The 24,221-nt window shown below is 41.5% G+C and overlaps 2 protein-coding genes across 3 annotated transcripts in view; both read right to left on the bottom strand.

Moving 5' to 3' along the window:
- Positions 1 to 3,928: 3,928 nt before the first annotated feature.
- LOC108245964 (endothelin-2) lies at positions 3,929 to 6,479 on the bottom strand. The gene is made up of 5 exons (XM_017433237.3): positions 6,332 to 6,479; positions 5,572 to 5,716; positions 5,234 to 5,347; positions 4,607 to 4,660; positions 3,929 to 4,504 (listed from the first exon to the last, which is right to left on the bottom strand). Exons 1-5 carry the CDS (start codon positions 6,387 to 6,389, stop codon positions 4,417 to 4,419), a joined length of 459 nt encoding a protein of 152 aa, XP_017288726.1. The 5' UTR covers positions 6,390 to 6,479; the 3' UTR covers positions 3,929 to 4,416.
- A 7,323-nt stretch (positions 6,480 to 13,802) lies between these two features.
- Positions 13,803 to 24,221, bottom strand: part of LOC108245966 (HIVEP zinc finger 3) — a 52,512-nt gene continuing 42,093 nt past the window's right edge. For both annotated transcript variants that reach the window (XM_017433238.3, XM_017433239.3), the window contains 5 exons: positions 23,957 to 24,102; positions 18,965 to 19,140; positions 17,698 to 17,799; positions 16,308 to 16,948; positions 13,803 to 16,126 (listed from right to left, as the gene is read on the bottom strand). In XM_017433238.3, coding sequence (XP_017288727.1) covers positions 15,464 to 16,126; positions 16,308 to 16,948; positions 17,698 to 17,799; positions 18,965 to 19,140; positions 23,957 to 24,102 — 1,728 coding nt within the window. In that variant the 3' untranslated portion in view covers positions 13,803 to 15,463. The remainder of the gene's footprint in view (positions 16,127 to 16,307; positions 16,949 to 17,697; positions 17,800 to 18,964; positions 19,141 to 23,956; positions 24,103 to 24,221) is intronic.

Raw genomic sequence — 24,221 nt, 5'->3', positions numbered from 1 at the left:
GACCTCCCTCTCTGAAGCTACCTCCTCCAGCTTATCTAAGGGGACCTCAAGCAATTCTTGGGGCAGCTGTGAGATAAAATCTCTGCAGCAAATCCTGAGTTTGCCCCGAGGCTTTCTCTCAAAGTGACATGTTTGAAACACCTCCCTAAAAAAACAGCCCTGAAGACATTCTGATCAGATGCTCAAATCAACTCAACTAGTGTTTTTTTTTTTAATTTTTTATCTCACACCTACAGTCACCCACCATAGCTTGAGACTTTAGTTGAGGCCTGAAACGTAGATTCACTGGTAAATCAACAACGGTGCCTTCCAGCTCAACTCTCGCCTCACAGCAACAAGCCAGTGTAGTTTCTGCATTTGCTACTCCAATGAGTCTATCGAACCCCTATTCTACTCTTCACCCACTTATGAACAAGAAAAGAAAATATTTAAACTCATCCACCTTGGGGCAGTATCTCACTGCCAAATCAGAGGTGGCCCTCCTTTTCCAGTGGAGGACCATGCCTCAGACTCAGGTGCTAATCTGCCCCCTGGCTGCTTCAAACCCATCTGCAAACTACTCAAGTGCCTACCAAAGGTCCAAGCTAGATAAGCCTAACAGGACCACGTCGTCCACAAAGGGCAGCAATATCTAATCTAAATCTAAATCTATCTAAATCTTCTTGAACTGAAGCCCATTTACACCTCGCATGCACCTAGACATTTCGTTCATAAAAGGTATAAACGGAATTAGTGACAAAGGGCAACCCTGGTGGAGTCTAACACTTACCAGACATGAGGTTGACCACTCAGAGGCAGCACAAATCAAACTTTCACTCTGGGAGCACTATCCAAAGGCATTGGTCCTGACCTTCATGCTGTGTTGCACAGGCTTGTCTACTAAGACTTTACTAACAAAATCCAGGGGCTTAAAGGATTTAGGGCAAATCTCATGGAGTTATTTAAATGACTCAACCTCAACTCCAGTGATAGGTGAGGCCCCACCAGGCTTCTCAGTTTCTGCTTCCAAAACTCGAGGCAAATCAGTCGAGCTGATGTGATGTGATGTGTAGCTGGTATCTTTCAACCTCCTGACAAACCCGAGCTCTTTCCCCACCTGTGAAGTGATGTTCTATGCCTGTAAAGCCAGTTTCAGCAGCCAAGAATCAAATTGCCTTTAAAATGCTTCGAAATGTCACTTAACCCAAACTGCACTGGTCCCTTTTGGCACCTCCTGTGGGTGGTGGGTCCACAGGAAGGCGGTCCCATGTAGATTCTTCAGGCTGTGCCTAGCTGGTAAGGCCAAGTCAGCTCGCCCCCTAGCCCTTCTTCCAAGGCTGGCTGCAGGGTGAGAGCCCAAAGTCTTTATTCAGAGTGAGGTGTCTGGGACCACTGGTTTTGTTTTCATTGTGATAGTTATTAAATAACATATACAGTAGCTTTAGTTTATGTTTTGGACTGCAAGAGCTTTGAAATAATGCTTTTTGAAAACAATGTCCATACATCTCTTAGAACAGAGGCTTGCTTGTGTATATCTGTTTTACAAAGAATTCATTTTTGATGGATGTGATTCTGGGTTGTTGCAGCCCGGCATGTTTTCAATCAGATCTGTGTTTTGACATGTCGCTTGCCTTCTGAGTTGGTGTTCAATGACGACTGCTTCTGACTGGTAATGAATAAATGAAGGACAAAGTGCTTGTTACAGGGGCATCCATTTGTGATTTTGAATCATTTTAAAGAAGTTATTTTGCAGAGTTAACAAATGAGCTCGATTTTCTTTACTCACACGGCGCTCTTTTAACAAGTTCACTGAGCTAAAACGAGGCAACATAGCGTTACCTAACAGGACCAGTGTCAGTTGGCTGTAACCTCAATGCAATGCAACCAAAACATATGAGCATTCCTCAGCCACACGGGAGTTTGAGAGAACAAACGTCAATCAGACCACGGTTTTGACTCAGTGAAAAATACACATGCAGGTGAATGTGTGGGTTCACTGAGAAAACATGTCTCGTGTTACACAGGCATGAACCCAGCAATAATGAACACAAACTTATCTCTTAGAAGACATTTAAAGAGCCATCAGGCAAAAGATATTTGATGTAACTTTTAAGTTTTTCTTTTAGTTTGTTAAAGGCTATTTCAAAACATTACACATTCAAATAGACAAAGCTGATCTTCTGAAAGCTGGCTATTTGAAACAATATAAAGTTTAAGCATTTCTGAGTGCTGACAAACTTATGACAAAGTTAGCAAAGAAGTGGTTTACTGAGTGTCTGTAGTTCCAGCACCATGGACAGAGTTTTGGCCTCTTAAGCAGTCAGTGGTCAAGTTTCCTCACATTGGCTAATTGTTAGGCTTTATTTAGTGATATAGATAAATGTTTTATCTTTTACAGCCCAGTACTTTTGACTTGATGATGCCGTGGGCTCCTCTTGGCAACTGGGATGAAGAATTGCCCCAAACAAAGGGAAAGATTCTCCACAAATGCCGTCAGCTATCCTTTGTAGACTTCCTGTCAGTCATAGAAGAAGTTTGGAAGGACAAGAATAAAACACATAAAGGGGAAGTGATGCAGAGTTTTGTCACAGCTGACAGAAGTGGTGAAGAGCCGTGTCTGCGTGTGAACGCTGTAATTATGGAAGCTGTTTGTGTCGCAGTGGAAAGCAGGCCTGTTTTGAAAAAAAGAAAAAAAGTAAATAACTGCAGAGAGGGAAAAAGCCTGAAAAGAATTAAAAGAAATGTAGTTGAGCAGGAAACTACTTATTAAATTAGAAGCACATTAACTCCTAATTGTTATTGCTCATCAGAGCTACCTGATCTGACAGCAGAAGCAGCTCAAAGGCTTGATTTATCGGCTGACAAACAACTCGTCTCTTGCAACAGTTTCTTCGGCTCTGACCCCATGTGACCTCCCTGCATACTCAGGTGTGCAGTGCAAGCGAGCAGAGATGAACGCAGGGTGACAGTGGATTTTTGTGGCTCTCTCACAGCCCCTGATTTACAAACCGCTGCATTCTTTTCACAGATCCTTGAGATAACACGGTTGCTGCTGCCTTTTGAAAAGCAGGTGAACTCATTATGGATGTGGAGCGCTGAATTCCTGAGCCATTCGTCCATGTCAGGCCTCCTTTTCATCTCTAAAACTGTGTTTGCTTGTCACACAACTTGTCGCACATGTTGCTTAATGCGACTTATGCTCCTTTGATTTACTCCTCTCATGAAGCTCGTTGAGTGGAGGCTTTGCTAAGGCAAACAGAGAAAGTTATAAATTACAGGATTTTTTCAAAATCTCAAATGAGAAAACTTTGTCAAAAAAAGCATGATTTAATTTTATTGTGTGAATGTTGTTTCAGTATTCACAGTATTGTTTTCCTGCATTTTGCCTCCGTACATATTTTTTATTTTTTACAATCTAACTATTTTACACTTGTGCTATTGTAGCTTTTCATATAAGAAAACGTTCAGCTCATTCAGGAGATGGGTGCTTTGAATTTTGTTTTTTGTAGGTTTTTTATTTCTCAAAATATTTTACCCAAAGAAATAACACTCAATTCCTTCAAAAACATTATTCTTTTTTAAAAATCTGCTTTGGCATACTTGCTCTATTTCTGTCTGCGCACTCTACTTTTAGTTTTTAGCTACTGTTCTGCTACATCTAACTACTATTTTACCACTTTTACCACTTAAACTAGGCTTTCACTGGTTTTAGCTTTTATCTACCACTTTCAGCTGACATTTTGCATCTTTTTGCTTGTGTTTTGCTCCATTTAGCTTTCAGCTAGCCTTTTTCTACTTTTAGCTCTTAGCTAGTCTTCTGCTTTCTTAGCTTTCAGCTGGTGCTTTGTTTCGTTTACCTTTAACATCTTAGTTTCAGCTTCTTTAACAAATTTTTTAGCAGCCATTCAGCACTCAGCACTCACACAACACGTTTATCAGAAAATGCACGTCATACTTTTTATTCATGTTTGCACAATGCTGTATACAGAAAGAAAACAAAGTGAAGCCATTTTAACTGCTTTATGATGAAAAGTAATATTTTATCTCTCAAATACATGAAATAAATTGATTAAACAATGTCAGAAAATGGAGTATTTAATTTACAGTAGGATTCTCTTTCTGGTGGAGCTGTCCATGTTGTTGTTTCAGCTCCACACAGCCAGAGTTAAATATAACCTGGTAGTATCTCCTGTCAGCTGCGATCCACCACTCCTGTTTCCATCATGTGCCTGCAGACTTTCATCGCCTTCTCCACCTTTCTATTTGCAGGTAAAAACCGGAGCTATTTGTGGCACCGTGGCCCTCCTGGATCGGACACATCTCTTAGCAACCCTTTTGTTTTCCCTCCTCCCTGTGAAAGGAGTGTCATTTGTTCAGGTGCTCATGTGCTGCTCTCTTTCCCTTTCACTCTCACTTCTCCAGCAGCGCTGCTGATTATCAGGCGATTTTCCCCTGAGCCTGAGGAGGCTGGTACCCATCTGACCTCTGAGCATCGAGGGCTTTCTGCGACTTCTTGGCTGCAGCTCTGTGGGGCAAAAATAAATAAATAAATAAAATCAGTAAGATGAAGTGTGATAAAGTGCAACAAGAATGTGAGTTCATTTTGTGCCTGTGGTTCAAAGCTCACCTCAGGATGTCAAGCATGTCAGCGTGAGGACTTGTAATGGTTGTGGCTTCAGGGCTGCACAAAAGAAAAAAAATGCAAATAAATGACCAATAAATGTAATTGCACGAAAGCACTTCATGCTGTTCCACCCTGCAACTTCAAATATCTGCCTTTTCACACACGAACTACACAGGCAGCCAATCAGGAAGTCGCGTTCCAATTATCAGGGCTCCTACATGTTTCATCTCTGCCTCACATGTCTGTGGAGCCTGTGGCTCACCGTCTCCTTGGTTTCAAGGTGTTTTCAGTACAGTCATTTAAGGGGAATGTGCCTGAAAGTTTCACTGCCTCCACCAACCTCCCACACACACACACACACACACACACGTGTCCTCAGAGCAAATCAAAATCAACCCCTGTGGACTTTGTGCACTCAAATTGCCCTCTACCTTTCCCCAGGCTTCGGTGGAATTGTTTTGACGATCACACACACACACCCTTGGAGGAGTTGTGGGACGCATTTAGTTTAATAATAGCGCAAGCTATTCATTCCTAACACCCCACCACTCCCAGTCCTCCTCAGTCATACCTCCCTTCACCTTTTAAATGATGTTTGGCTTTGTGGCTTTAGGAGTTGCTTTGACTCACCGAAGGCTGCAGAAACCTTTGCAGGTCTGATCGTCGGGTTTGGTGCAGGTGCAGCGTCCGGTGGAGCGCTTGCGTCGCAGCATAGAGCCACCCAGACCATAAAGTGTTGTTTTACTGCGGAAGGAAAGGCAGACTCAGTGCTATGCTTTGGATAAAAACACTCTGCAGACTTTGCTCTTTGTTAGTTAACAGATGGCCATTTAACAATACAGCAGTAATGATAGGAGGGTTATTCAGCCATCACTAAACTTAGCTTAAACTCTGTGAAATTAGTTTATTTTTTAGTCTCTTTATAGAATAAAAGTGTGCTGCACTTTTTCCTCTCCTCTCCTGCCCACCTGGGGGTGTTGATCCAGATGATGTCCAGATGACAGAAGTAGTGGCACTCAGAGTCCAGCTGGTTGCTGCAGGCACAGCGCCGGGTCCTCACCGGGGCAGCTGGAACTCCCGAATCCAGCTGTTTCACAACTGGAAGACCCCATCCTACAGAGTTCAGGGAAAAGAGGTACTCTGTTATAGAGAACAAACACAGCTGAAGCTCTGAAATCATTTCTCGTTTTTAATGAAGAGAAACGTGATGTGTTTTTTTTTGTTTGTTTGTTTTTTGTATAGGATTCTTTACAGATACATCTTTCTTTTCACCAAAATGTGTCCTAAACCTTTACAGAAAACCATGTTTAAAAGAATCTGAACTCCTTCTCTGTGAGATGATAAAGAAAAATCGCACAAAGTTTTTTGTTTTTAAATTTGAAGAAGTCTGAGTAACGTGTGAAAACCACAGCCACACTGTAGCTGCTTTCAGTTTCAAGGTGTATGTCAACATTTCGAAAAGAAAACAATCTGATTGATCTTTTTTTAATAGCCAAACACTCCCTTTCAGTTCACAAGTTACTGATTAAAAAATAAATAAATAAATAAACTAAAATTTCCTGGTGCACAATGAGCCAAAAGCAGCTGCCTCAGATATTAATCAGCCTAACCGTCAGATGTAAAAACAAGGATTTTATTAGTAACAATAAAAATTTCTGATAAAAAAACCTGCATATTCAAATGTGATATTAATAGTTAAGGGTTAGGGTAAAGATGTATTAAACTTACCGTCCTGAATTGAAGCCCAAACAGTGACAAGAAGAAGAATGCTGCCGCTTGTGGCCATGCTTCACGATGGATGGATGAGACTCTGCGGAGACTGTTGTCTGTTCCCTTCAATCTGAAGTGTTGGTGTGGAGCTGCTGCTGCTGCTGCTGTTGTTGTTGTACCCGAGGTGCTGGCTTTTATGCCTCTCCTCTTCAGTGATGTCACGGCAGAAGCTCCCCCCACGCCTCGCCTGTCATGGAGCAGCAGCCTACGACCCCAGGGTGTTCAAAACCTGTGCCACATTCCAGGAATACCTGCAGCCCTGGAGCTTCCCCTCAGATAGAGATAAATGTCATCTGCTGGATGACGTTTGTGTCTGCAGCTTGCATTTGAATGAGAAATTGTCTGGTTATGAGGAAGGCGTGAAAACAAAAGATGGGTTTCATGGGTTGCTGCGTGCTAATACGCTCAAAACAATTAACACAAAACTAGCAGCGACCACTGGAAGCAGATAAGAGGGAAGATGCTGCGGTGATGTTACAGACTGTTTTGCCTCCTTGGGTCCCCAGGATTGTCTGATATCCTGATCTACAACTCAATGGACCCCATAATAGAATACAAATGTATTCATGTATTCTTTTTAAATACCATTAGCTAAGTTACAGCTTTTAGTAGTGTACCTTACTATTGATAAGACTCATAATAAACACATATGCTGTTAAAATTAGTTCAACAAACACATTAATGTGGCATTTAGTGGAATATATAATAGTAGGGTTTACTTTTGTGAGCAATGTAAGGGACCTAAATTGATGTATTTTTGCAATTTTACTTTACTAAAGGATTTGATCACTGCTGCTTTACAACTAAAATAATAAAAAAAAATATTTACCTAAGAGCTTAATTTATGTATTACAAGCATTACCTCTGCTTAAAGGGATAGTTCAGATAAAATCAATATCTTCTCTGTTGTAGATAGCTCTTTGAACAACCTCATTTTGTAAAAATTGTTTAATTCTGACCAGAGCTAACTCTAGCCCAAGACCAAAGCAGACTGGTGCCAGCTTAAAACAACTCTAATCATAACAATTTCACAGCGATTTATGTGAATGCTATTTTATAAACATTTACATTGTTGTCAGTTTTACATTACATATATATTCCAGCAGACATATTATGATATTCCTGCAGGAAGTTCCACAGGCAGCACTAGAAGTGCTACAGCTTGTTGCTGAGTTTTAGGTAAATAACTGTGTTTAATGTGAAGTTGATGGTGATGTAAAGGTTTATAAAATATTGTCCTCATGAGTCGCTATGAAACGTTTGAGACTGGAGTTGTTTGGAGATGGCAGCAATCTACTTTGGTCTTGGCTCCATTCTAACTAGCCATTAGCTCATCAGTCCATCAGAATGATTTTTTTTTCCTTCAAACTGAGGCTGTCAAACAGAAATCCCCAACAGGTAAGATATGAGATAATAATTGTTCACAACTTTCCCACAGAACTCCACTTCAAAAGATCTGAACTGTCACTTTAAGTAATGTTTAACCAAATCTTGACTCCTTCTTGTTGCTTTTTATAGGCAACAAGTTCCTTAAGAGATGTGTTCACAGTTGTACATGACTGATCAGTTCAGAAAAATATAATTTAATTATTTCTACTTGTTCATGCGTTCAAACTTTTTTTAAAGCTGAGCATGTTTTAGATATTAAGCAAAGGTATTAGAAGTGAATTTAAATATACAATTCACCTTTAAAAACATAATTTCAGTGTAACATTCTTTTATATTACACTGAAATTCATGAAATTGTAATTTAAGTTATTTCATCTTCAACACAAAAATGTGAATAACACAGATGAAAAATGCTTCTTATGTATTCATTTAGTTTAAAGTGATTATGATCTTCATTCAGTAAGAAATCGGTGTCTGTCTGTAAAGTATGACAGCCCGAGCATGAACTTTTGCTATATTTGACTAAACTGATTCCTCCCGTCATAACAGCGGGTGACAGACGTTGTGACTAATCCGTGCCCACAGGCTTCAGGGATCCTGGTCGCGTCGCACCCACATGACCTGCCTTGACAGGTCAGCCAAGTCAGATCCACGTCGATAACCAAATACCAGCCTTCACACATGGAAATACAGTAACTACAGCACCGATACATCCGCAGTGATGTCACTCTTTAAAGAGCAGCAGAGGATCAGCTCATTTGGATGACAGGCGAGGTGTTCTGGGGAAGGGAATGAACTGAAAGATGGAGGAGTAACAGCCTAACAGAACAGGCTGCTTGTTTATTTTAGAGGCAGAGAGAAAACGCAATGAAATCTGATAACAGAACATGTAAAAAAAGTAGAAATTACAATCAAATAGTACTGTCTCTCTGTGGTGTCCACATTGGCGGCTCATTAAAGCGAAAGTAGAGCTGTGTCACGAAAAAAGGTTAAAAGAAAACATATTTCCTATGCTTTTTTAAAAACAATATTTTGGACTTAGCATCACTTCAGTTTGTTTTTCAAATGACCACATCTCTGAACTAGCTGGTTAAACACATCCACCAGGTCTGCGAACACATACCGTATGTGCCTAATTAAAAACACGCCAGTCAGGTATAAACACAGCTGTTTTCAACTGAAATGAAAGAAGTCCGAGGAAGAGGAAGGGTGAAGATGAAAGGGGCAGTTAGAGAGTACCAGAACCCTGACCCAGGCCACTGAGGCAGCCTGTGTCCAGATTGTGCATCGCTGTCCTGAAACCGTACCCGTATCTGCACGGGAGTGGATTCAGCACACTAAGAGGTCTCTCCAACGTCGCCTCGCAGTTAAGTATAACCTGGGGTGTTGATGAAATCTTACGGCCAGATAAAGCAAGGCAAAAAGATGATGGCTAGACTAGAGATTTTGCAACAGGTCCAGGAGGAAAACCCAGACATTGCTCTCCTCAGCAACATTTCTCCAGCTCCTCCTGGGGGATCCTGCGGTGTTCCCAGTCCAGAGAGGATATATAAACCCTCCAGTGAGTTCTCGGTTTGCCCCGAGGTCTCATCCCAGTAGGACGTGTTTGAAAAAACCTCTGGATTGAGGAGTCCTAATCAGACGCTTGAATCACCTCAGCTGACTCTTTCTGATGCGAAGGAGCAGCGGCTCTACTCCGAGCTCCCCACAGATGACGGAGCTCCTCACCTTATCTCTAAAGCTGGGCTGAGCCCCCCACGGAGAAAGCTGTTCTTTCACTCACTATGAACACCTCATGACCATAGGTGAAGGTTGGAACGTAGATGAACCAGAAAATCAAGAGTTTTGCCTTTCCACTCAATTCTGTCTTCACCACGACAGACGGGAGCAACGCCCTCATTACTGCAGGCGAAGCCCCGATCCATCAGTTCATCTCAGCCTCCATCCAGCCATCACTCAGGAACAAAACCAACCTCAGATACTTGAACTCTGCTTGAGGCAGAGACTCACCCCCCGACCTGGAGGGAGCATTCCCCCCTCCTCTGGTTGAGAACCAGGGCCTCGAACTTGGAGCCGCTTCACACTCGGCTGCAATCTGTCCCGACACACGATGAGGGTCAGAGCCTGAAGACGCCAACAGAACGCTTATCAGTCTGTAGATGGTTAAAAAAGCTTAAGTCAAAGTCAAATTTATTTATATAGCACTTTTCAACAACAGGGCATTACAAAGTGCTGTACAACATGCAAACATAAAAATACAGTCATAAAACACACACAACAATATCGAAAGTATAGAGCTAAGCATATCTAAAACATGAGACACTAAATAAGACTAAGTCGTACTAAAGATAAACCAAAGATAAATTGAGGAGAACCAAACTACAATGTAACATAAACTAAACTAGAGTTTAAAAACCTCAGCCGATTAATTGTGTTTTTGACATGACGATAAAATGCAATTTGTATAAACTGGTGTACGCGTTTATACAAAAGTGTGAGATCTAAAGTGTTTTGCTAATTGACTGTGTGATTGTGCTAATGTGTGAAATATGTTGAGAATAAGGGCTCTTTTACAAAATCACGCCTAAGCAAGCATAAACATCTGCAAACTGTATCACATCTATAACATCACAAACCTCATAGGGAAAAAGAGACAGTTTTTTTATGTAATGTTGTAAAAATGTGACCACCAGATAAACTGTGTCCTTAAGAGCACAAATGGAGCACACACACATTTAAAAAAGACTTTAGCCAAAAGAAAAGAAAGTGTTTTATTTTAAACTGCAGTGCCTTAAAAGCGTATTCATACCTCTTAAACATCATCACATTTTGTCCTGTTACGACCACAAACTTTAAAGGAGGATGAACGCACGCCTTGCTTTCCAGATTTTTTTTTCTTCGTAAATAATTTTGAAGACCTAGTATCATTTTCCTTCCACTTCACAATTATGCACTACTTTGTGTTGGTCTGTCACATAAAATCCCAGCAAAAACCCTTTGAGGTTTGCGGTTGGAACGTGACAAAATGTGGAAAAATTCAATTCAAGGGCTGCCGATACTTTCCGAGGCACTGGAGAGAGCAAGGTATATATTTTGAATAAATATAATTTTTGATGACTCATCAGAATGTGTGGTGTCCTTCTAATTAAAAAGCTTATGAAACTTTAAAAAGTCCAAAGGTTTTTTGTTTTTTTTCTCGAGCATTTATTATGAAAGATGTGATGTAACCATATCATCATTAGGCTTCCTATCAATAAACTTAAATAACATGCCGATGTAATTGTTGAATAATCACTATCTAGCTGCGCTGTTAAACAGTTTTGTAGAAGGCCAGTGATTAAAAAAAACACCAATGGAGTTTTATGTGACTTTTTCTGTTGTTTTAGGCTGTTTCTTCTTCTGATGATCCTCATTGTGGACGCCAACACTTGCAAGTGGCTGCACGACAGGAACCTTAACTTGTGAAGGTGTGGTGGCGCTGATCTTTATAGACTCCAACAAACCTTCTGGATGGGTCACTGCAATAAAAATCTGAACGCTTTTGGAAATTATTTACAGAAGCAACAGCTGACCCACATAACCGACCACACTTCCTGAGTTTTATAACATGTTATCTACAGTAAGTTGGCGTCAGATCTGACTCGATAAGGTGAATCGCTTTCAAAAGTTTTAGTCTTCTTTTTCCTCTCAGCTGTTTCCCTTTTCAGGGGTCGCCACAGCGAGTCATCCTCCTCCATCTAACTCTGTCCTCTGTGTCCTCTGTCCTCCATGTCCTCTCTGACTGCATCCATATATGTCCTCTTTGTCTTTTTCCTGGCAGCTGCATCTCTAACATCCTTCTACCAAAGTGCCCACTGTTTCGAAATCAAAACTGAAGAAGGAACCAAACGCTTCCGGTGTTTCTGTGCTCAGGTTTAAGGCCACATCGTTCTGTCTAACACATCTGCTGGATCAGGGTTGATGACATTTAAACAAGAAAATCTTAAACTATAATGTTTATATGATTTGACTGTGATTAGTGTGGGCTTGTATTTTATTCTTACACAGACACAAGTGGTCAGAATGATGTTTGGTAATTATGAAAATAAAGGGCTGCACTTTTAACAGCCTCCACCTACTGCAGCACCCACAGGAGATCAGCAATTCACAGTTTTTCCTAATTGCTAAAACACTAAACCCTGTTGTCTGAACCAAATGCTCAGTGCCCTGAACCCATTTATTGAAATGGTCACCCCTCTGGCACCTTAAGCACTTTTCACCTAGTTAGACACAACTTGCACCCACTACAACACATTTTGCCCTTGGGTTACATAACGGTAAGCACAGGTAGCAAAAGAGAAACTCAATTAAAGCACCGGTGTCTCAGCTTGAACACAGCAACTCAAAGCTGATCACACGTGTGGCTAATGATGTGAACAAACCAATTTAAGCCACTACAAGGAGCCCTGGTCGGTGAGGCTTCACTATGGATGGAAACAATCAGAGGGGAAGAGGAAGAAGAGAAGGTTTGAGACAAAGAACAATTATTTCAGATAAAATATGGGCAGCTGTTCTTGTCCACGGTTCGACAATGAGGGAAGCGTGACTTTGAGTTCAGCCCAACCAAAGTAGATTCACTGTGTCCATCACAGTCCAAAGATTCAGAGAGGAGAACAGGTAATGCTTTTTTTTCATTATACACATGTTTACAGCTGACTCAGTTCTGCAAAAAGGTGTTTCATTCCAGGAATTGTCCAATATACTTGTAAGGCCTAGTACTGCATGTGTTTTTTGGTAACTGCATGTTCTTTTTGTAGAACCGCGAGACTGCCACATTGTGGGGGGAGGACATCTATGTTGTCCCCACACCAAGAGACCCTCATTGTTGACATGGTCCATCAGAACAATGCAATAAAAACTGCTTGAAATACAGCAGAATATCACTGAAGACCGTGTGACTTTTGAAGGCATCAACAGCGTCAGCCTTTCCGCCACTGATTGTGTCCAGAATGCGGATGACGTAGATGTACAGAGTACCCTTTGACCGCAACTCAGAGAGGGTCAAGGAGCAAAGATTCCAGTATGTACAGGTAGGTGTTCAATACTGCAGTCTGATCCACATAAGTCTGTCTTTCATAAAGAGATATATTTCTCCTTAGAGAGTGTTTCAACAGGATTACTTAGAACAGCCACATTAATATATTTATATGGATGAAGCTGGGTTCAGTCTGATCAAAAGGAGGAGGAGAGGCCGGAATGTGATTGGCCAACGAGCCATTGTTGCAGTCACTGGGCAGCGAGGTGTCAATGTGACGTTACGTGCCGCCATCAGCAATCATGGGGTTCTCCATCATCGTGCCACATTTGGAAGCGATCTTTGAAAAAAGTGCACTATGGTATCTCCTGTAGAGTAGATACCATAATGCACTTTTGTTAGTGTGTCTGTGTGTGTGTGTGTGTTTTCTTTATGGATAATAAAGATTCTTTCAAAAGCTTTATGATCTGATCATTGTGTTTTCCTTTTCTCTATGTTGTGTGTAATGACTGTAGATTTGGGGGTCTGATCCGAGAACATTGTTTGGTTTTGAGATCTGTTTGAACTGTTTTGAGGCAAACTGGAAACTTTTGAGAATAACAAACAGTTAAAAAAAATACTCCAGCTTTCTAAGCACAGAATACAAATAGGCTTTACAGAGAAAAATTCAAAATGTATTAAAATAGTGGAAACTAAAGATTTTATTAAAATGTTCAAGGTCATCGAATCTCAAAAGGTTTTCAAATGGTGATATAAAAAGGAAACACACACACACACACTTTATGGGCATCGGATGTGAATTAATGCAGTGTGTAAAATACTTACAGTAAGATTCCTCTTCCTCTGGTCCTGGAAGCTCTAAATGTGAAAAATTAATGTTAAAAACATCAAATAACGAATGCATTTTAGAGTAATATGTGTCAAACTGGTTCAGAAAGCATAAATCAGAGAAAGTTCACCCAAGATGTATTCTCTTCTGTCTCTTCATACAATATATTCTGCTTTACAGACCAACAACAAATTCAATGAGATGGAGGTCATTTTTTTTATTAGAATAAAAACAACATAAAATCAATTAAAATAAACTAAAACATCTCACATGGTGTTAAAAGCTAAAGAGAAGAGATGGGTTTTAAGGAGGAATTTAAAAAACAGACCAGGAAGGGCTGCAGCAGAGGAAACAGGGTCAGGAGCAGCTGGTCAGCTGACCTGAGCGAACAGGTGGGTGGAGAGGGGCGGAGCAGCTCAGAGGTAAGATCATGGAGCGGTTTAAAAGCAAATTAAAATTTTTAATGAATCCTAAAAAGTACAAGCAGCGAGCTGGAGCTTAAAGGGGATTATTGCCTCAAAGTGCTGCTGAGAAGCAACTGGTTTGATTTTAACCAGCTGCCTCGTCTGCCCCGATCTGAGTGTCCAGCTTAAAATCAGAGAGTCCACTTTGACCTAAAGGTTCATGATGGTTGGCTTGATTTATTGGGCCAAGGAATCTAAATCCACGTGTGTGTGGCCTCAGTGGAACGGCCAAAAATCAACACATAAAAAAAAAGAAAATCAGCTTTCAATACATTTAGGTAATGGCTTCAAAGAAAATGAGTGGACATAAATCTGACAAACACAGCAAGAAACAGAGGGGCCCCAAAAGTGTCTGGGGTACAACCCCCCGCCCCCCTGTCTGTAGAGAAACCCGCGTTTCAAACTTCACAGCAAAATGGCAAAAACAAAGAACACAAATCCAAGAGAATCAGGTGCATTTGTTTTTATTTCTTCAATGACTAGAAATTTTACCATGTGAAATATGCAGGGCACTTGATCCTCTGGTACCAGCCAAACTCAACTTCCCATCTTTACCGCCAGTTCAACTTACAAGAAAAATCATAAAAAGACACACAGATGTAACAAAAACTGAGCCCCACCCCCTCCATAACAAAACAAAATAAAAATGAAAAAGCATGAAACAATAAAAATCATTGTCATCAAATCAAATAAATACAGAGCGTTCTCCCCCTTTACAGACATTTACTCTAATCCAAAGTCTTTAGTAAAAAAAATAGAAGTTCAGTGCATTTCCTTGGACACATTTCTGCTGCTCCTTCGGTGTCTCCATGATGACACTTAGTTACCCTGGCAATAAAGCAATGGCCTTTCCAACAGAAACAATCAAAACACCAAAAATTGACCCTCCTTTAAAACATAAAAAAAAAAAATCATAAAAAAAAGTAAAAAATTCACAGCCTTCTCTTTGTGTATCTGTACTCCATATAAAAAAATACACACAAATGTGGACAGAAAAGGCACAAGAAACTAGAATTAAAGGAAAACTCAACAAAGACGAAAAGGGATTTTTTTTTTCCTCAGTAACATTTTGGTCATTTACAAATTTATTCATATTCCTTTTGTGCATATATATATAAAAGGGAAATTAAGATTACCAGTATCTAATGAGATACGGGATATATATGTTTATACATTTACAGAAACAATATTTTCACACAGAAAAAGTGCATTTTTTTTTTTTTAATAACAAACCTGAATATTGCCAAAGACCAAACATTTAAGTTAACAATAGTATTGAAATTTGTATAAAAACAAAGCAATTAAAAAAAAACAAGACTAGTGTAGCAACCAAAAAAAATAAAAAATTAAAAAAAACTAAACGGGATGCGAGATGCATCAAGGTGTCAACACTGTTAAGTGTTCTGGTCTGTTTTGGCTGCGTCTCCTTTAGCTTCCTCCTTCACCAAACGACTACCGGATGGTCGATCCTCCCGCTCCACTGGCTGTCCAATGGCACGCGAGGCTACGGCGGCTGCTAGGCTGACGCTGGGTGCTTGGGTTCGGCTGTCTGTGGCACCACGTTCGGTGGTCTCAGCAGCAGACCTGTGGGTGTGGACAGAGCTATGCGAGCTGCCATATTGCTTTGAGTCTGTGGTCTCCATCTCTGGTTTGGAACGTGTGAGTGCTGTGCTAAGACCGTGTCGCACCGGCTGGCTGGTTCCTGCTGCCTGGCGCTCTGACCAGTTGTCTCCAGGAGTCCTAAGCCCTTGAGTCCTGGGGGTCCCGCCCCAGTATGGTTCAAAGCGGGCCAGCGACGGCCCCTCCAGTGGGGGAGAAGTTGGAGATGAGGGTGTAGTAGGGTGGGAGCTGGCTCTGGCCTGTACCATTTGGATCCCGCCGATCGGTATCATCAGGTAGGGGACCTTGGCCTGTTGGGAGTGCAGGGGCAGGTGGCTGAAGATGTTGTCCGATGTTTGGAGGCCAGGATAGGCCTCAAAGGTGGAAAGACGGAAAGGAAGTGGAAACAAACTGCTTTCTGAGAATGACGAGCCTTCTCCTGCTGCTCCACTTTTCTCCTGCAGGGGGAGCAAACAGATTACTTTTAAAACTCAGGTACTCGCTCTGCCAGGACACAAAGTACTGAACACTGAAATCTTCCCAAGGGGTGCAGAGAAAATATTTTTCATTGTTGTTTCCCGTTTAAATGTTTAGGTACAGATGTCTGTGTATTATATAAATACAACAAAAAGGACTGACCAGTTTGACGCGACATCCTTTCATGCCAGGGCTCTCCCAAGGCAGGTATCCAGGGGCTTTATGCTGCGGCCCCAGCGGGGATGGAGGGGTCTGCACTCGAGATGCTCGGTAGCAGCTGGGTGAAATGGGACGAAGAGGAGAGAGGGGTCTGACGGGAGACGGCCTTCTCTCCGGGGACGGTGAGACGTGTCGGCTGGGAGAGGACAGCTCAGTCCTGGGGGACAGGCTGTGGATTGGAGGGGACAGCTCCAGGCGGGGGGAGAGGCTGCGGCTGGGGGAGCAGCTCTCACTGCTGGGGGAGAAGGCTCTCGGGGAGGCCTTCCAGCTCCGCCGGGAGAACAGTGCCCTCCTCCTGCCCGGCGAGGCCGCTCGCCTGGTGGGCCAGACTCCGCGCAGGGAGGGCTCCTGACTGGAACTCGGGCTGGGATCCGGATCAGGAGTGCCCTGCTGGGAGTGCCTACTGCAGCTCGAGTGCGCCCCTGTTGATGGGTGGGTGTCCGACGAACAGGAGGACAGTGGGTCTTCGTGGGATGCAGTCTCCTCCTCCTCCTCCTCGTTGTCATCGTCGTCGTCAGACTCCTCCACATCGGAGAACTGATGCTCCTCTTGCTCCTCTGAGCCGAAAACACGTTCTTCACTTCCTGGTTTGAGCACAGATACAGAAAAAAAAACAACAGTTTTTATGAACTTCGTCACAAATCTCAACAACATACATACATGCAAGCCATCTACAAAATCATGGCATAAACCCTGACAGAAACACGCAAAAACCTTCACGGAACAATGTCCTGGAAAAACCACAAAGGGTGACAAAAGCACACCTCAACTACAAACCATCAAGCTCAAGTTAAAAATAGACTGAGGATGAAAAGACAGGAATTTAATTGAATAGCACCATGCCTCTATTCACAAAACTATCTTTGCAGCCTTGTGAATGGCATGAATGGTGCGTTCTTGGCGGGGATGAGCGTGGTCTGTCAGCAAGAAAGCAACAGCGGGGATAAGGGTAGCAGACGAAAAGAAGGAGGAGAAATCTCGGTTCAGGTTCTGAAGCTTCGTCCAGACTTGTTTTTGTTGGGCAGATGGAAGCGTTCAGCTGTGTTCTGTTACGCTCCAGCGCCGCATTCTTGACAATCAGGTACAGCGGTCAGACTCCTGCAGAGTTATCAGGAGATCGCGGCTTCCTCCGAATTCTTCATTTATTTATCTGATACCTTTTCATAGTTCTTATGCAATGCTGGAGGACAGAGAATAGAACATGCGGTTGCGTAAGCTGTCAGTGCCGAGCAGCTTCTATTCTTCACATGCTGAACTTCACACAGCTGCGCACCAATGGCTCTATGGGGTGGAAGGAGAAATGTGTGAGCTGCATTCCCGTCCTCTGAGGTACCTGTTTCCTCGCTCTCTGGCTCGTCCAGCGATGACTCCGACAGTCCCACTGCCTGGCATTTTTTCCCGTGAGCCTTTGACTTCATGTGTTTTGTAAGGTTTCCTAGTCAGGAACAAGAGAAGCCCATGTCAATTTATGATAGGAACATTTTAACAGCAGAGGTAAAATGAAAGACAAACTGGCAGCTATAGTCAAGTTTTTTTTCTGTGCAAAGCAGCATACACTATTGATGTTTGTGCCCCGTGTACGAATCGTACCATTTGCAATTTTCTGTAAGTCGCCATTTCATGATGACATGGAAGATAAACTAGAGGTCAAAAATAAAACTGAAGTATCAGGATCCCCAGAGTTTTGGTTGGTCAGTGCCACACGGAAACCTGCTCAGAGTGTTTCGCTGTGTTAAAGGTAGAGCCTCGGTGGGCTGTGACTGCGGCAAACTAGTTTGTTTAAAAAAAAACAGTGAGAAATGTCTGAGTTTAAAATCAAGCAAAAAGTGAGCCATGCCGCCATGCTTTAGTTGGCAAATTTATTTTTAAAATTATACTTCATGTTTGTGTGCACGGATTGCAAAACTGCCTTCTTGGCCATGCACATTATTTCAATGTCCACCTACACCCACATTATACCCACCTCTACAGCCGCCCTGATGTTTAAGATTCAATCTTCTGCAGTACACTTTTGAAATGAAGATAGGCAGATTTGGACTGTAACTCATAAATAAATATTGTTTTTTTATTTTAGACCTGGACGCTCAGGGCTGTAGCCTCAGAGGAGAACTCCCGTACAGGTGTCAAAATACAGCTCCAACTCTTTAAAATTCATGGAAACCAATTTGAGAAGGGTTCGAGACGCCGATGACAACTTTGACTATTTTGAGAAAAAAAATATCCTTTCACAAATCTTTTGAGCTACTCGTGCAAGGAAACTCGGAACCCCCTTGAATGCTACAAGACACTTTGGAGACTTCCTCACAAACGTCATTTGCCAACTAGTCTCCAAGAGTCACAGCCTGTGAGATACTACCTTAACTCTGACTGCTGTCTTACAGACAGCTAAGACATAAAAGTCACTGATGCTGCTCTGTCAGAGTGAGGTCTAGGTTACAAGACTGTCCAAACCAGGTGAAACCGTATTATGATTATTCAATTAAATCTCCCAGCTGTCAGTCTTTGAGTCCTTTGTTTTATTATGAAGTAAAATCCTAACAACAGGTTGACTTGGATAAGCATCGTTGATGTTTTGAGCAATCTGCAGACTGCTCGTATACCTTTGGTTTTGAAGGCAAAGTTGCAGTGTTTACAGATGTACGGACGAACATCGGTGTGCGTCCTGATGTGCTTCTTCAGCATGCTAGGCTTCTTGCAGCGAATGCCACATTCTTCACATATGTACTTCCCCCGGCCGCGACCTCTCACGTAGACGTAGTCCTCGTTGGACTTATACCTGAGACAAAAAGAGAAGAACAAAGAGTTTTGGTTGTAGCCAAAAAATCTCAAACAAATGTACAATTCGAGAGGACCAATTTAGGAAGTCTGTGCTTAAATATCTACTTTCCCGACTGACAGGTACTACTGCGATATACCAACCACCACAGAACTGTGCAAAAGTCTTGAGTCATCCCTCATTTCTTTATAATATACTTCAACCAGCCATACTTTCATGTAATCTTCTTAAAGTGACCTTGATTAATAATAGTTCTTCAGGCTTTCCGAAGGTCATTCAAAGTTTGTTTTTTTTGGCTGACTGATTTTTCACTCACTTTCAGTCTAGTCAGACTTAAAAAAGGTGTCCGTTGGGTTGACACGTAACAGAACCAATTCTAAATGAGATCTTTAGGCGTGACAGACCAGAAGCCTTTCACAAAGACACCATTTTTTCCCATTTCTTTAGCTGAATCGATGAAAAACGGCAAACACAACTTGGTTTTTAAACATAAAATTGTATTTTTAAGGACCAACAAAGTGACTCCCAAAGAAACATTAGCTGAAAACCTGACATGCAGCAGATGATTAACTGAAAGATGATGCATCTCTCAGGTCTTATGTCGTATCGTAGATTTTTTTTGTTTACACCAGGCACTTCTTCATTTGTCCTCCACTTGTCCACTTTCCTTTTCTTTTTTTTTTTTTTGGAACCTACAGCATAACGTGCTGTCATGGTCAGATACAAGGAATTACAGTTTCCTTGAACTTTGGCTGCTTTATAATTCTTTTTTAAAGACCTTTGGAGAAAGTGAAGAACTACTGATCAGCACCACTTTGAAAGATCAGAATCAAAATGTAAAGTAACTAAAGATAGTTGAAAACTTTTTCACAGCACTGCACATCTAACTGACTGAACTGACGTGTAATTTTAAAGTTACAGCGAATGAAAAACAAATAAGTAAAAATTTTAAAATTGTGCTTCATTCATAGCTACTTTGATGCACATCTCATAAATCCAGTTTTAATATCGCCTCTCGTATAAACATTATTTTTCACTCGATGCGTCATTACGTTCGCCATTTAGTTTTCAGCGATCTGACGGGAACAGATGCCGAAAACAATGAAGATTACTGTAATCCGAGCAGGCCGAACAACATGCGGAACAATCAGCTGAAAGAGGTTTTGCAGAGCTGACTTTTAGTACAAAACTGGCTCCGATTCTGTGTGGCTTCATCGCTTTGAGTGACACCCCCCCCCACCCCCAACGACACAGAAATTGAACCTACTGTTTAAATGAAAATATTATTTATTGCAGCTTTTATAACAAGGCACACACAGAGGACGCGCGTGCACGAACGAGCCAGAAATCAGGCTTTCATGGAAGTGGACTGGGGAAACCCCACCAAAAGCCCAGCAGCACCGAGCCTGTTGGACGTAGCCTCCAATACGCCCCGAGAGCACAAAGAATACCAGCTATTCTGCTGCGACTGGGCGGCTCTGCCAACAACAGCAGCAGCTAAAGAGAGAGAAGGGAAGCCTGGCTACAGCCAACAACCTAAAATAGACGCTACATATAAAAGTCAAGCAACACATTTAGGTCTAGTTTATAAAAATAATGTTTATGCACAACCTTGATGTTTACCAAAAGACTATTTGTGGACACACTGGACCACAGATCTTTTATATCCCAGTGAATTGTCCTCCATGAAAAAAAACAAAAAAACACTCCTTCTCTCCTCTCGGTCGGTGTAGAATCCACTCTCGGCTGTAAACATTCAGTCTGTGCTGACTGTGTTTAATTTCAGGATGTGAACCACATCTACAATACTCCCTGTTGTATGACAGAACAAATCATAACAAACTGTTACACAACTGTAAAATAGCCTCAATAGTGAGATTATGCTCCATTCAGGAGTTGGCTGCAGCTGAAATGTCATGTTTTACTTCTCGATGCTAAAAATATCCACCCACATCTCAGGAAAATAATAAGGAAAAAAAAAACAAGGCAGAAGTTGTAATTCACCTACTGAGCTTAAAATCAGCAGCATGCAGTGATGGACTTAAAGTTTTTACAAGTCAGGGGCCACATTTAAATAGGGGACTAACTATATGTTGAATAAAAACAACTTTATTGGACTGCAAACCGATGAGCACCGCTTTATAGAGAAACCAAATGAATTAACCATGTTGTTCACATGGGATCACACGCTCCATGTGTTAATATAACATCTTTCATCAGATTAGAATGGGATTTTCCACATGTGAAGTTCGTGTGTCCTCATCTGTGAGGGCAGTGTTGAGTAGATTTCCACTTCAGTCCTCCAACTCTTTCTTAATTGAGACATTTAAGTCTTGTCGGAAATTCTAGTTTCTTTCTCGGAGTTCACTGGAAAGCGAAAACCATGGAAATCAATTTCCATGATGTCAAAACATCCAGAAGGAGGCAGTCCAGCTTGTGTTCACTGAGAGGGACTAAAACAGATGTTTTTTTGCTGCCACAAGAAGCTAAAGCCATAGTTGGTGAACTGTTAAGATGCCTGTTGTAAAAAGGAAAACTAGTCTGTGGGACTGTTAAACCACCGGCGCTCACCTTTCTCAAAGGGATCTGTAAAACTGAACAGAAACTGGCACATGGTCATGATTTAAAGTCTCGACTGAAAGAAGATGGGGATGATGGGTCCTAGCAGACAGGAAGCCAAACACTGCTGTGGAGGAAATGTAGAAGCACATCAAGGAGAGGAACTGGACAAAGAGGAAAGGACTCAGAAAAGGTTCAGAAAGAAAGCCGAATGTAAAAGTAGGAGTGACCGAAGTAAAACAAGCAGCAGGACGAAAGAGTAAAGGAGTGGTTTAATGTGGACAGACAAGGAAACAGGGAAAGAACTGTGGAAAATACACTTCCTCAGTGTGTGTAATGTGTGCCTACAAATTAAATAGGAGTGCCCTATTAGTGCCTTAAAACTGGTTCACTCTTGATCTTTTTTGCACAAAATATGGCCCTTAAAGAGATCACAGCTTTTGAAGAGGGGCTTTGTGAAAAATGTCAAGAACACTTTGCAGAAACAGATCTCAACTGTGAGTGGACCGACAAGCTAAAAGCTATTTTAAAGACAGCCAGAACCAAGGCAGATCCATCCATCCATCCATCCATCCATCCATGTGGATGGATGCCATCTTAAAACAACTCCAGTCTAAAAAAATGTCATAACGCTTCAGACTAATGCCGTTTTGTAAATTTTTGCACCACCATCAAGTTTTCATTATAGTTATTTTGGTGCTGGAAGTGCAGCATGGGGCACCCAAAAAAGAAACATTTTTTGGGTGCAACCCAAAAAAGAAATATTTTTTTCATGAATGATTTTCTGTTAAAGGAATATCGGAAGGCTTGGAAATTTACATCATGTGGTAAAATTTTACACCTTTTTTGTTTACTTTCCTCCTTGTTAATTCTGATCAGTCTCTTCACAATGATCACATTTGTATGTGTTCAGCTGCTGGGAAAACCTTTAGCTCAAATCTCATCGACCCTGGAGAAGCAGACAGGCTGCACTGAACTGGTTCACTCAAACATTTATAAAAAAAACACTAATACATGATTTTGTACAAGTCTGAATGCAAACACATACACTCACTGGTTTGTTTGCTGATTGTTTCATACTAATCCTGTTTGCACAGTAACTTGCAGCATTGTAACTATAAATAAGTATCGGTGTGAGTTTTAAAGAGAGAATCTGAAGAAAGAAATATTTATGCAATTTATGTGTTTTCACATTTTTCTTTTACAGAAGAAAAATTTATCATTTCTATTTGTACAGAAGTAATAAAAAAGTGAATTGGCTGCTTTTCCTCAAATGCCTGGTCATGTCTGTTCATTTGTCTCATAAACCACTGCATGGACTTTTATGAAACTCGCAAAAAGTAATCATTGGATGTGCATCTACAACTGAATAAGTTTTGGAGTAAACCTGATTTACTATGGCCGCCACAGCTAATCAAACTTGGCAAGCACTTAGCATATACTTGGTAGTAGCTGAGAGTCATCTGCAATGCATACCTTTGACACCTGCAGCTCATGCAAGATCTTTGTTTAAAACTTTGGCTTCCAAGGTGGCGGGTCATATGCATTATGGTGCCATTCCCAGCTGTGTGGTGCAAATAAATAAAGGGCTGTTGAATGTGATTCAGGCAAAGCTGATGTAATTATTTCAGTCTATTAGATGGAACATTGTTTGTTTGACTAAAATGAGATTAGTATATATAAAAGAACTTAATGTTAATTTTATTTTTTGTAATGGCAGTCTTGACTAACCATGCTAACTGGTAAGTTTAAGAAAAGCATAAATCATTTTCGTATTCATGATTAAAATACCAGTTTGTTGAAGCACAGCTGTTTTTCCCGCTCATTTTGAGTCTACTTTCAGTTTTTAAAAAAATAAAAATACTAACTTTTGTTTTGGCTTCAACGACCATAAATAACAGGCGCTCTGCTCCCCCCCCTACTTTACACACACACCCCCACACCAACTCATAGACACCAACACTGGCAGACTGCCATCTCCGCAAATGAACACATCTTAAACGCAGACGTTCATGCCAGCAGAGGGAAGAAAAAGCTTGGCTACAGGTACAAATGAAGTCCCTCTGGGCCCTGCTGCCTCCCATCTGCTACTCTAACTCTCAATGCACTTTTGTTCGCTGTCCAAAGTCGCTGTTTTGCTGTCTTTGTGCAGAAGAACTTGTCTAGTGAGGCACGGCCATAATTCAAAAAACGCAGAAGGAAAAAAAAAAAAAAAAAAAAAAAAAAGACTGAACATTCTCAGACTCGCAGCTCTTACCCGCCTTCAAAGATGCGAACCCGAGAAGGCTCGCCTTGTTTGGAGGTGGAAGGGCCTTCCTCTTCTCCAGCATCTTTGCTTTCCTCTTTTTCGTGCTTCTCCTCATCCTTTACTTCAGTGAGGGTGCTGGGTGGGGTGGCATGTACCTACACTCGAGACAAATTCAGCACAACTTAAAACACGATGTTAAGAGTTTTATTGTAAAGAAGGATAGAGAATGACTTAACGCATTTGTCTCTAACACAAAATGTAATTCAAGTAGTAA

Source organism: Kryptolebias marmoratus, linkage group LG16 (genome assembly GCF_001649575.2).
Source record: "Kryptolebias marmoratus isolate JLee-2015 linkage group LG16, ASM164957v2, whole genome shotgun sequence".
Lineage (NCBI taxonomy): Eukaryota > Metazoa > Chordata > Actinopteri > Cyprinodontiformes > Rivulidae > Kryptolebias > Kryptolebias marmoratus.
This window is presented reverse-complemented; position numbering and strand designations above follow the sequence as displayed.